This window comes from Macrotis lagotis, chromosome 1, assembly GCF_037893015.1.
Source record: "Macrotis lagotis isolate mMagLag1 chromosome 1, bilby.v1.9.chrom.fasta, whole genome shotgun sequence".
NCBI classification, from domain to species: Eukaryota; Metazoa; Chordata; class Mammalia; order Peramelemorphia; family Peramelidae; genus Macrotis; species Macrotis lagotis.
The window spans coordinates 59,310,403-59,323,905 of record NC_133658.1 but is presented as its reverse complement, the minus strand read 5'-3'; the positions used below and the strand labels follow the sequence as shown (position 1 = coordinate 59,323,905).

The 13,503-nt window shown below is 42.4% G+C and overlaps 1 protein-coding gene across 2 annotated transcripts in view; it reads left to right on the top strand.

Annotated features, from left to right (window-relative positions):
• LOC141498799 (hepatocyte nuclear factor 4-beta-like) overlaps window positions 1-13,503 on the top strand; it is a 62,760-nt gene that overhangs the window by 46,207 nt on the left and 3,050 nt on the right. For both annotated transcript variants that reach the window (XM_074201902.1, XM_074201903.1), the window contains exons 6-8: window positions 1,255-1,342; window positions 7,081-7,233; window positions 11,205-11,441. In XM_074201902.1, the coding sequence (XP_074058003.1) occupies window positions 1,255-1,342; window positions 7,081-7,233; window positions 11,205-11,441 (478 nt within the window). The remainder of the gene's footprint in view (window positions 1-1,254; window positions 1,343-7,080; window positions 7,234-11,204; window positions 11,442-13,503) is intronic.

Genomic DNA, 13,503 nt, shown 5'->3' with positions numbered 1-13,503 from the left:
CACTTTATAATTATTTTCTCATTTGATTCTCGCAACAAGCCTAGGAAGAAGGTGTATTATCATGTTCATTTTACAGATGAGAAAACTACGGCAAATAGAGATGGAATGATTTCCTCAGGTCATACAACTAGTAAGCATCTGAGACCAAATTTGAACTCAGATCTTCTGAACTCAAGTCTGATGCTCGCCATCTAGTTGCCAAAAGAAAATTTATATGGACTCACATGGAACAGAAAAAATAGAATCAAGAGAAAAAGATGCATAATGTCATAATAATGTAAACAAAAGCAACAGTGCTAATATTTTGCTAAGCCATGAATTTTGTTAAGTACTCCCTTTCTTTGTTCTATCTTGATCCCAGAGAAAAGACAACGAATCACATTTCCCTTCTCTCCTCTGAAAAAAGAGAAAGAATCTTACAGCTGTACAAGGTTTGCCAGGATTATTAAGTTATGATTTCTTGAGTTTTATTTGATTCTTTTCTTTTTTTTTTTTTTTTTTTTTAGAAAACTGAATATGGGGGCAGCTAGGTGGTGCAGTGGATAGAGCACCGGCCCTGGAGTCAGGAGTACCTGGGTTCAAATCCAGTCTCAGACACTTAATAATTACCTAGCTGTGTGGCCTTGGGCAAGACACTTAACCCCATTGGCTTGCAAAAACTAAAAAAAAAAAAAATGAATATGAGTGAAGGAAGAGGAATAATATTGGGGAAAGATTATACATCAAACACAAAAGACCAAAATAAAACTCCCTTCTTTTTTAGGAACTAAAAAGAATATTGTACAAGAATCCTTGGGTTCTAGTCCGAGCCCTGCTCTGAACTGTGTGGCTTTAAACAAACCCAATCTCCTGTCTAAGTTTTGGTTTTTCATCTGTAAAAATGAAAGGCTGTACTAGATAGTCTCATTCCAACTCCAAAGGAATCCTTGGCTATTGAGCCAAAAGAAGAGGCAGCATGGTTCAGAAGGGAGGAAAAAAATGGACAGAGCATTCTAAAATCTAGTCCTGATCCTGCTTTAACCAGTATGAAAAGGATGAAGTTACTTTTCTTTCTCTGGGCCTCAAATTCTTGTAAAATGAGAGCAGATTAACATTCTAAAACTAATTAAGAAGTTAAAATTGACTGAATCAATGACTTTTTTCTTTCAGATTCTCCATCTGCAAAATGAAGGGATTGTCCTAAATCTCCAAGACCTCTTCTAGTTCTTTTTTCACCTATATAATCAATTCTTTTCTCTCATGTGCGGCTTGCAGGTGGCATTATTAAGAGCCCACGCTGGGGAACACCTTCTTCTGGGAGTTGCCAAACGATCTATTCCCTATACGGATTTCCTACTTTTAGGTAAAACGAGTAAACATTCCAGAATTCCCTTTTCTTGCTCTGCTCCAACATCTATCGTTAGATCTTTACTAATATTGAATGACACCTCAACTTCCAGCACTGAAATGGGAGTTAATTAGTCTGGCCACAGAGAAGAAGAATCAATAGATAAGGCCAGTGTTACAGTGTGGAGTAGCCAGTAGATAAGACCAATGTTACTGTCTGGAGTAGCCAGATCAAGTTACTTGGAAGAGACAAGGGACCCAGTCTGGGCTGTGATAAATGAGGGTGAGACCTTCAAGTTGAAAGAGAAAAGGGAATAAGGTATTTCTGGAGTGTAAGATAACTAAATATATAGAGACAAATAGGACAAGAAGTGTGTTTGTGTGTGTGTGTGTGTCTGTGTGTCTGTGTGTCTGTGTGTATTTAGGCAAATATGGCTAAAGGGGTGTGTGTGTGTTTGTGTGTATAGTCATAGAATCCCAGAATTTTAGATGCGGAAAGGACTGCAGTTCAACCTATACCCCAAATAAGAACCCCTATTACAAATATATTTGACAAGTGGTCATTTAGCCTCTGCTTGAAGAACTCGAGGGAAGGAGAACCCATTACATCCTGAGACAGTCCATTCCATTGTTGAACCTCTCTAATTGCTAGAAAGTTTACTCTGGCATCAAGCCTAAATTTGTCCCTTTGTAACTTTCATCCAGTGCCCTAGCTTCCTCTCTTTAGAGCCAAACAGAACACATCAATTCTCTCTTCCATATATGCCATTTGAGTATTTGAAGACAGTTGTCTTTTCTCTCCTGAATCTTCTCTTTCCAATGCTAAACACTGATCATATGATCATTGTTTTGAAACTAGAAAGAAGCTTAGAGTTTAACTTGTTTAATTCCCTCATTTTTTTATATATGACTAAACTGAAGCTCCAAGATTTAAGTGACCTGCTGAAGGTCACACAAGTACCAAGTGGCAGAACCAAGGTTCAAATAGGGGTCCAAATTCAGTGATCTTTGCCTTACACTATGCTGCTACCCTCTATCCACAATTCCTTCAAACAGTCTTTATACGATATAGACTCAGGACCCTCCACCAATTTTGCTGTCCACCTCTAAATACCAATATTCTTCCTAAACTATGATACCTAGAACTGTATGTTGACTGGTGCAAAGGATAGTAGGGCCATTTCTTATTGCTTAAAGTCACCGAAGATTGCATTAACCACTTGGACTATTCATACTCTTGCTTGCAATTGCAGACCACTAAGACCCCCAGTCTTCTTCAAATTGTTGCCTAACCATGCCTTCCCTATCTTCTACTTCTGACTTTAATTTCTTTGAACCAGGTGTAAGATTTTAAATCTCTTTGCCCCAGGTATTATTTTCTTTCTAGTACATCTCTTTTAAAGGAAAGAAGAACATTGGATTTGTAGCTAAAAGACCAGAGTTTGAAAACTAACTCGTTGGACTTGGGTGACCTTGGTTACTTCCTCTAAGCCCAAGATTCTTTTTCTATAGGAGATGGGTGTACTTGGCGTCATGTGTCATACCCCACCTTCTCTCCACCTCATAGAATTAGATAGGTTACCTGAAAAAAGAGCTATGAGATTATAATGGACTACAAACTCAACCTAAGTCAATGTGGTGATATAACTGCTAAAAATGTTCCTGCAAGGGACAGCTAGGTGGTACTGTGGATAGAGCATTGGCTCTGGAGTCCAGAGGACCTGAGTTCAAATGTGACTCCATACACTTAATAATTACCTAACTGTGTGACCTTGGGCAAGTCACTTAACCCCATTGCCCTACCCCCCCAAAAAAAACAAATAAAAATGCTACTGAATTCTTAGGGTACATCAAGCAAAGTAGTGTCTAGGAGTCAGGAGAGGATGGTTCTATGCCACCCTTTCTCCAAATAGAGTATTGAGCTTCATTCTGAACTCAACATTTCAGGAAGGACATCCAGAAAGAGTTTATAGAGCTTTGAGATCATGCCATAAGGGGCTATTTGAAAGAAAGAGGGAATGCTTAGCTAAAAGAAAGAATGCTTAGGGGGCCGTATGACAGGATGAAGAGAGCAGCAAAAGCATGGGTAACCTGGATTCAAAACCTGTCTCTGATGCTGATGACCTTTGTGACTTCAGGGAAGTAAATTAACTGTCCCTAGTCTTTATTTCCTCAAATAAAAATGGAGGGTTGGGATGAATTTAATAGCTTCAAAGTTTCCTTCTAGCTTTAGCATTATGATTCTATGACCATATTTAAGTATTTGACCATAATTAAGTATTTAAGTATTTGATGTACTTTTCTTTAGAAGAGAGATTTGCTCTGGTTGACCCCAAAGTGCCCTTGTATGTCATGACATCATCTCCCTGGCCATGGTCTTCCCCAACAATTAGAAGAAAAAGGAACATTGAGGGAATGAATGGAACCAGTGAAAAGATACACATAAACTTGACCTAAGGGAGAACTGATTGCTATGTGAAAGTGAATTGGCCCACTGCTCCAGGAGAGGGTGGGTTCTCTTTTAACTTGGAGACTTTTGTGACATACAAAAAGTTCAAGAAACATAGTTTCTGAGTAATTAATCATGGTCAGTGACACTCACAAATGTAAAAGACCCCTCATGGCTTTACATATTCTCACAAAAATGAGTTTTCCTAAGGGTGGTAATAAACTCCGATTAGTCAAGAATTAATGAGAAAATGAATATAATTGTAATGAAGGTCTGGGGGAACCTCAGTCTTGGTCTAAGAGATTTATCTATTCTCACATAACCATATTTTGGGGTAATCTAGACAAAATCTCAGACATGTCTGAGTAATCTATAATTGTCTGGAATCCATCAATTCACTTAAATTAAAATTTCTTCACCTTTTGAACAGATATGAGTTTTACCTCTCATTACAAATGGGTGAATAATCTGCTGGGGCTGAACTCTGAATGAGGAGTACAAAATGAAAATCATCATCCTAATTCAATAATTCATTGTTAATATAAGAGATATAATCATTTTTCTCACCATCGTGCAATGGCTGAATGCCCACTTGTTGAGTATGCTGTACAGGGATTCTGGTTCAAGAATGGACCGAAGTGGTGGGCCTCTGAGTTCCTTCCAACCCAGAGGTTTCTGTAGTTCTATAAGAATGCTTATCACCCTAACTATTCCATGAAGTTTTCCTTGCTCTTCCCAGTTGTCAAAGCCCTTTCCTTCCTCAAATTATCTTGCATTTACTTACCTTTTTATTGCATACTGTATATATATTGAGGATGCATTCTACTTTGGTGAGCACTATACTAGAGGGAAATTGCATTTTAATATACAACATTCATAGAATCATCAATATTAAAGACCAAGAATAATATATATAAAGATAAGTCAATACAAAGTATGTAGAAAGTATTTGTTCTTACAGGGATGCTATAAAGGCACTATGAAGTGAATAAGAAAAGGACTCATGTTGTAGAAGAATGATGGATTAAAGTGGGGAGGGTCTAGAGAGAGGAAATACAGCCCAGAGGTTATGACAATAGTCCAGTTCAGAAGTGATAAGGGGTCCAACTAGAGTAATGGCCATAGGAAACAGAAAGAAGAGGTGAGGGTGAAATAGAATCCTCGGGCTCCTCACAAAGTCCATTTTAATGCTAAGGAGCCAGTCAACACTTTATGAAGTTTTGTTGGTTAAACCAGTTAATAACTGCCTACAACTGTGACTCCATGTGTTTACCAAAACCCCCCAACAATACAACATTGCCTTAATAAAGAAGCCCATCTCATTTTAAGAGATTTACTTGAATTTTGGAAGGAATTAAATTGCATAACATAATAAGGAAGGAAAAAGGCTAGACTAAAGTTAAAGAGAAAAATGAAACATCCAACAAGTCTCCAAGGCTCATCAGATTAGCAGAGCATATCCTACAGCACCATCTGCTGTCAGTAAGAGTTATTATATTGTCCAAGTAGGGTTTTCCCCATCTACAATGATTTTACCAATCAATCAATAAACATTCATTTAGTGCCTGCTATCTCTAGGTACCATGTGTTGAGGGTAGTTAGCTAGTGTAGTGGATAGAGCGCCTGCCCTGGAGTCAGGAAGATCTGAGTTCAAATCTGGTCTTAGACACTTATGAGCTGTGAGACCCTGGGCAAGTCACTTAAACCCTTATTTGCTTCATTTTCTCATCTGTAAAGTGGGGATATACTGGAAAAGGAAATGGCAAAACCTTTCAGTATCTTTGCCAAGAAAACTCCAAAACTAAAGCCACAGAGTTAGAACAATAAAATATGCTACAGCACATTCGGTTTCAATCTCTGTTTATCGTGGTTGCAAATGTAAGGCCTATATCAGACTGCCTTTGGTTGAGGGAAGGGGGAGGGAAGGGAGGAAGGGAGAAAAATTGTAAAAGTCAAAACCTTGCAAGAGAAAATGATTGGTAGAAACTACCCTGGTATGCAATTGGAAAAACAAAATTTATATTATAATAATAATAATAATGTGCTTGACACTGGGCTAAAAACTAGGGATTAAAAAATGGAGACAAAAGACAGTCCCTAGCTTCAAGGATATATACAAAATAAACAAGCAATAATTAACAGAGGGGAAAGCACTAGAATTAAGAGGTGTAGGGAAAGGCTTCTTACAGAAGATGGGATTTTTGTTGGGATTTAAAAGAAAACCAAAATTCACTTGTTAAATATGAATTCTTTCCTTATCAGTATTACAAAGAGCTAGACTCAATCCTATGGGGAAAGAATACCTGTATTGTGTTATAATGGAATTATTAACTCTGGATCCTCTACCCCAGTAATTCTTCTTTAAGCCAAATAATGCTTGAAACTTGACCACTACAATACCACATTCTTAATAATCCTTAGACTTTTCTGTTGTTGTTATTCAGTCATGACTAAATCTCCATGACCCACTTTGAGTTTTCTTGGCAGAGACTCTGGCATGGTTTGCTATTTCCTCCTCCAGTTCTTTTTACAGAAGAGGAACCTGAGGCAAACAGGGTTAAGTGACTTGCCATTTTCTTCTTTAGCTCATTTGACAGATGAGGAAACTGAGGCAAACAGAGTGAAGTGACTTGTCCAAGGTCATGTAGCTAATAAGTATTTGAACTCAGGTCTTTCTGACTCCAAGGCTGGCATTCAATTCATCTAGATTTCATCACCTAGTTGCCCTATAGTATGCCTTCAGTCTTATATGAAACTGCAAATTCCCATCAGAAGATTGGGTTTGATTAATAAATGAGTCAGTTCTATAGGTTTTTATGAGATTTTTAATTGAATTAATTTGATTGAGATTTTAATTGAATTTTAAGATTTATTAATAATTTATAATTATACTTTTAAGATGAGTGAATTTTTCTGTGCCTTTCCTGAGAGGAAGGTTTATAAGGGAAAGGACCAGATCATAAGAAGTGTGGAGAAGGAGTTAAAAGAACTGGCTGGCTATCTCCATGGTTTTTTGCCCAAAACTAGGCTTTAGTTCCTAATAATCATTACTTAAATGGCTAAAGATTTATTCATTCAAAATGGATCTTAGGTCAGGTGGCCATTTTCTTACAAGCTTACCATACCTATGAGCTTCTCTCCTAGGGCCTAATCTGGGAGAGATTTAATATATCTTCTTGTAGATATATTAAAAGACAGGTTCTTATGTTTCTATAGGCATTCATGTCAGGTATACCAGTTGACAGAATCCAATGCAAATGATTCTATACCTTGCAGATGATACAGCTGTTCTCACTCCTCCCCAGGAAATGATTTCATTATTCCTATGCACTGCCCAGAATTGGAAATTGCTCGAGTAGCTATAAGAATACTGGACGAGTTGGTCAAGCCCTTGAGAGAAATCCACATTGATGACAATGAATATGCTTGTCTTAAAGCTATTATATTCTTTGATCCAGGTAAGAGAATTATAAGTCACTAGTCTCTGACTCTGGCTAGGTATGCAAACAGAAGAAAGGAAAAAAGAAGGCAGAAAAGACAGACAGACAGAAAGAGAAAGAAAGAAGAAAGAGGAGGGAGGGAGAGAGAGAGAGAGGGAGGGAGGGAGGGAAGGGAAGGGAAAGGAAAGTAAGGAAAGGAGGGGGAGGGAAGGGAGTGAGGGAGAAAGGAAGGGGGAAGGAAGGAGGGAGAGAGAGAAAGGAAGGAAAGAAGAGAGGGAAGGAGGAAGGAAGGAAGGAAGGAAGGAAGGAAGGAAGGAAGGAAGGAAGGAAGGAAGGAAGGAAGGAAGGAAGGAAGGAAGGGAGGAAGGGAGGGAGGAAAGAAGGAAGGAGGGAGAGAAGGAGGGAGGGAGAAAGGGAGGGAGGGAGAAAGAGAAATGAAGGAAGAGTAGGAATGGGTCAGGGTGACAGAAAAGAGAAACCAGCTAAGAGAAGGGGGAAAAGGTGGGAAGGAAAAAGGAAAGCATTTTGGTATAAAATTGATAGAAAATACTCTGGGCACATTGATATTCCTACCCATCCAAACAGGTTTAGAATACTGTCTGGCAATAATAGTAAGTACTTAAGTAATGCCTTTTAGCACCCAAGGGGTGCATTTATTATGTGACTACTGTATACCAGACACTGGGTAATCACTTTACAAATATTATCTAACTTGATCCTCACAACCTTTGAAGTAGTGGTATTATTATTCCCATTTTACAGATAAGGAAACAGATTAACAGGGGTGCTCAGGGTCCCTCGGCTAGTGAATGTCTGAGGTCAGATTTGAACTCAGGTCTTTTCTGACTCCTGATCCAAAGCTTTATCCAATGTGCCACCTAACTGAAGGGTTTGTGGATCCTTAATATTGACAAGGCTCCATGAGAACAACCAATTCTGGCTTCTCTGAGTCACTGCTTTGGCACAGTGATGGTTAGGAAACTTGAAACCAAGTCAAAAAAAAAAATCTTTCAGTCAGACAGTTGTCTTTAAATACCTAAAGGGCTTCTAATATGGTTTATAATAGAGATTTGGCTCATTTCACTTGGCCCCAGCAGGAAGAACTGGGACACATGGAAGGAATGCAGGGAGCCAGTTTGACAGCAAGAAATACAGCTCAGTGTGTGATAGGTTGTTGTCTTGTAAGATAATGAGTGACCTGTCACTGGGCAGGATTCATATATTACATAGGTGGTTGGTCTATATGATCTCAAAAGTTCCTTCCAAATCTAAGAAAGTTTCTACACTAGAATCAAAGCGGGTGGGGTGGGGAGAAAGCAGAGGTTACAAAGCTTTATTGAGAAGGATTTATGGAGGGCAGCTAAGTGGCTCAGTGAGAGTAAATTGGGTCTGGAGTCAGAAAGACTCATCTTTGTGAGTTCACATTTAATCGCTGTTGCGACCCTGGGCAAGTCACTTCATCCTATTTACCTTAGTTTCCTTATCTGTCAAATGAACTAGAGAAGGAAACAGCAAACCACTCTAGGATCTTTTCCAAGAAAATCCCAGATGGAGTGATGAAGAAGTGGACATGACTGAATAACAATACCATTGAGGAAGGAAAGGTCCAGTGTCAGCCTTCAAGTCAGGAAGACCTACATCCAAGTCTTGCCTCTGATTCATATCTTATTCATTGTTTTGTGATCCTGGAGAAGTCATTTGATCTCTTAGTGGTTCTCAGAAAACCTCTCTAAGACTGATAGTGGCAGAGTTTCCCCATCCAGAGTTCTCTAAATAGAAGAAATCAGAGGATCCTAGCTTCAGCACTGGGAAAAAGCCTGGAGGCTTACCTGTGAGGAAAGCTTAAGTATTTTGCCCAATCGCACAGCTAGTTAGGGTCTGAAGCAGTCTGACCTCAGAACTTCCTGATTCCAAGCCCAGGGCTCTAACCCACTAAACCACCTGGAAAAATGGATGTCTCTTGTTCAACAAGGATCAATTTGTGTATTCACAATTATCATGTTAGTTGGAATGACTAAACTTGTCCCACCAACAATAAAAGAGACTGAGGCAGAGATCTGAGTTCGTGGTTCCCTCTAATGAAGTGGACCTCAGATCTTCCTCACAATCTGAGATGCCCTCTCCTTCCAGGAGGGTCCTTCTTTTATAAGGATTAAAATCTAAACATTAAAAAAAAAGGCTATTTCTAATACAGAATAATTCCACTGGTTGACATATGACACATAAGCTAAACTAGGTAAAAACAAAGGTCATTAAGGTCATGAGTTGGGTAAAGCAAGGATTATCTCTATTGACTAGGTGGTCACAAGATGGATGGGCTCCTTCTTGGCTTAGGCAGGAGGAGATGGTACAAGCCATGCATATTGACTAGGTGGTCACTTGTTCATGGTCGGCAGTCACAAAAATAAACTGGAGGATTTTCCATTTAGTTGAGTCACCTCTGCCACACTGGGCTTTGATACAAAGACAAGAAAAAAACAAGGGTGGAGAACCTCTAGCTAGCTTCCTATGATTATACAAGTGATCTTGTCATCTCAGTTCATAGCTCTGAGTTTTTTTTTAGTTTTTTTGTTTTGTTTTGTTTTGTTTTGCAGGGCAATGGGGTTAAGTGGCTTGCCCAAGGCCACACAGCTAGGTAATTATTAAGTGTCTGAGGCCGGATTTGAACTCAGGGACTCCTGACTCCAGGGCCGGTGCTCTATCCACTGCACCACCTAGCTGCCCCTAGATTTGAGTTCTAACAGACATAACCTATCATGATAATTCCCATGGAATTGTATCACATTGATTAACACTGATTGGAATAAAATCTGAATGAATTGTTGCCCTTACAACTAAACCCTTTAAACATTTGGAAAATACCCAGTTGCCAAGGGTGACTGCCTCAGTGTACTGGTGTACCCAGAGCAGTAGTAAAGGCGAGGAGGGAAGCAGAATCAGGCAGCCGGCCCTATCAGCTGCCCTCATTCTCTCCGCAGAAATTCTACCCTTTGTTGTGCCAGGGGTCCTCTGACTGATGGGCACCTTCTCAACATGTTTGTAAATTCCTATACCGCACCCGTTAGAAAGGAAACAAATACTATTGAAATACCCAGCATGGAATGTTTTAAGTGCACAAGCCTCAGGTTAAGGACTTCTGCTATAGCCGCTTTCATTAGAGCTCCCTGCTAGTGTGGCTCAGTGGATAGAGCTCCAGGCTTGGAGTCAGGAATACTTGAATTTGTATCCAGCCTCACAAATCTGCTAGCTGTGTGACCCTGGGCTAGTCCCCTAAACCTCTGTCTCTTGTCCTCAACTGTCAGATGGGGGACAGTGCTGGGATTCCTTCCTCTTAGCTTACTGTGAAGATCAAATGAAATATTTGTAAAACACTTAAGAGTTCCTCCCTTTCTTCCTCCCTTGAGGCTTCCCTTCCTTCTTCTCTTTCCTCTTTTCCTTTTCTCCCTCCCTTCTACCCTTTTCTTTCCTTCCATCCTTCCCTTTTATTCCTTTCTACTTTTTTCTTCTCTCCTTCCTTTTTTTCTTCCTTCCTTACTATCTTTTTTCTTCCTTCTGACCTTTCTGCCTTACCTTTTTTCTCTACGATTTTCTTTCCTTCCTTCCTACCTTTTTTGTCTTCCTTCTTTTCTTCCTTCCTTCCTTCCTTTTCTCGCCACCTTTCTCCTCTCCCCTCTCCTCTCCCCTCCTGCATTGCAGGGGCCCGGAGACAGAAAAAACAGGCCGAGGCCGCCTCAGACGGTCCTGGGAAGCCCAGCCGACTAAGCAATGCCCATTCCTTTGGTATTTGGAGCCTTTGATGCCCAGCAAAGACCCCAAGGCCGATTCGGCCAGGAAAGGAGGCAGCCAAGGCGCTGGGGCGGGGGGGACCGCCCCGGATGAGGAGCCCTTTCTCTTTGCGGGGGGGATGCTGCCCTAGGGGGGTCGCCGCGGCTGGGGGGTTGGGGGGCCACCACGACCACCGCCCCGTCCGCTCTCTCTCCCTGGCGCAGACTGCAAAGGCCTGAGCGACCCCGGGAAGGTGAAGCGGCTGCGCTTCCAGGTGCAGGTGAACCTGGAGGACTACGTGACGGACCGGCAGTACGAGTCGCGGGGCCGCTTCAGCGACCTGCTGCTGCTGCTGCCCCCGCTGCAGAGCATCACCTGGCAGATGATCGAGCAGATCCAGTTCGTCAAGCTCTTCGGCATGGCGCGCATCGACAGCCTGCTGCAGGAGATGCTGCTGGGAGGTGGGCCAGGCCCCGGCCGCCCCCCGCCCGCCTGGGTGTCCCTCCCTCTTAGGCCCCGCCCACCTGGGGGTGTCCTCCCTCTTAGGCCCCGCCCCACCCCGCCTACCTGTGTGTCCCTCCCTCTTAGACCCCACCCACCTGGGGTGTCCTCCCTCTTAGACCCCGCCTACCTGTGTGTCCCTCCCTCTTAGACCCCACCCACCTGGGGTGTCCTCCCTCTTAGACCCCGCCTACCTGTGTGTCCCTCCCTCTTAGACCCCACCCACCTGGGGTGTCCTCCCTCTTAGACCCCGCCTACCTGGGTGTCCCTCCCTCTTAGACCCCACCCACCTGGGGTGTCCTCCCTCTTAGGCCCCGCCTACCTGTGTGTCCCTCCCTCTTAGACCCCACCCACCTGGGGTGTCCTCCCTCTTAGGCCCCGCCCCATCTGGGTGTCCCTCCCTCTTAGGCCCCGCCTGCCTGGGGGGTGTCCTCCCTCTTAGGCCCCGCCCCACCTGGGTGTCCCTCCCTCTTAGACCCCGCCCCACCTGGGTGTCCTTCCCCCACCCATGTCCCTCTCTCAAAGCCTGCCCGGTGCCTCTCCCTCTCCCTCTGAGGTCCCACCCCTCATGTGGCTCCCTCTCCCACCCGAGTGGCCCTCCGAGACCCCGCCTCCCCTCCCTCCCTCTCAGTCCTGTCCTCCAGTCATCACCGCAAGGCTGAGAAGACTGCCGGGGTCAGCCGTGGCCAGACTACGGGCCACTGGGAGCTCCGGGGTGACTTTTGGCCAGGTCCCCCCGAAATGCTTTGTTCCCATTAAGATGGAAGAGCTGGAGATGATTCAGTGGCTAGAGCGCTAGTCCGGAAGGCCCCAGCTCAACTCCCTTCTGACACTTCTGACAGTCACTCAAATCTCTACCTCAGTTTCCTCATCTGTAAAATCAGAGAGGTTGTGAAGATATGAGCCAATGTATGTTACGCGCTTTGCAGTCTTCCAACCGCTACATCAGTGTTGCTAGAATAAACTCTGGGGTGGGGAGATAGGGGGCTCTGGACAATGTGGAGGTCCAGCCAGCCCAGGCCCCATAGGAAAGGGGTGGAACCCACTTCCCTCCCAGATGTTGGATCCCAACAGCTGATGATAACAGTAACTGTAATATTTGATTACCTGCATTGGTTACCTACAATTTTCCATTGAAATGACCCCATGAAGTAGATCAAATTATCCCCATTTTACAGATGACAAAACAGAACCTGGGACTTGCATAGGGTCCGCAAATAAGTGAATAATGGAGAATTCCAGTTCACTTTGTCTAAGACTTTATTGGCTGTCCATTCTCCCTTTGAATACAAAGAAATTGGGGGAAAGGCGAATGATTAAGTTTTTATTCTTCCTGTTTTTCCCATTTCTTGACACTTTCTACCTTTCCATTTTTGTCTTTTACATCACATTTTTATTGTTATCTTTTATTTTCACATCACCATCTGTTTCCAGGTACATTCTCCTTCCCTCCTGTCATCCACTGTATCAGGGAATAAAAAAAGAAAGAAGAGTTTGGCAAAGCTCACCAACACCTTAACTGAGTCTGATGGCAAATGCAATATTCTACAGTCATAGTTCCCCACCTCTGCAATTTCAACTCTCCCTTTCCCAATTTAGCTATGATATAAAACTTGATTTTATTCATAGTTATTAACTAAGTGAAGTTTTACATTATCACTTTCTAACTGAAAAAGTGAATGTTCCAGCTGAATGCTCCACTTCTCCCTTTAATGTTTTTTGCGGTTTTTGTTTTGGGGTTTTTTTTTTTGGTGCTGCTGCTGTTAGAACTGACCCCTGGATTCTCAGAAAGGCAGCACTTAGCTGGAGGCACAAATGGGAGCAAGTTCTACCAGGCTAGAAAGATACCAGTATGGGTCCTGGGACAGACCAAAGGCTAATCAAAGTCAGCAGAATTTTGGTCGTAGGAAGGGAATTTGGGGGGCCACAGCAAAAGCACACTCTAATAATGCTAAGAGGGGTTAGCAATCTGCATCAGTGATGAAATCACAAATCCTCCTTTACATGATTTAAATCTAATTC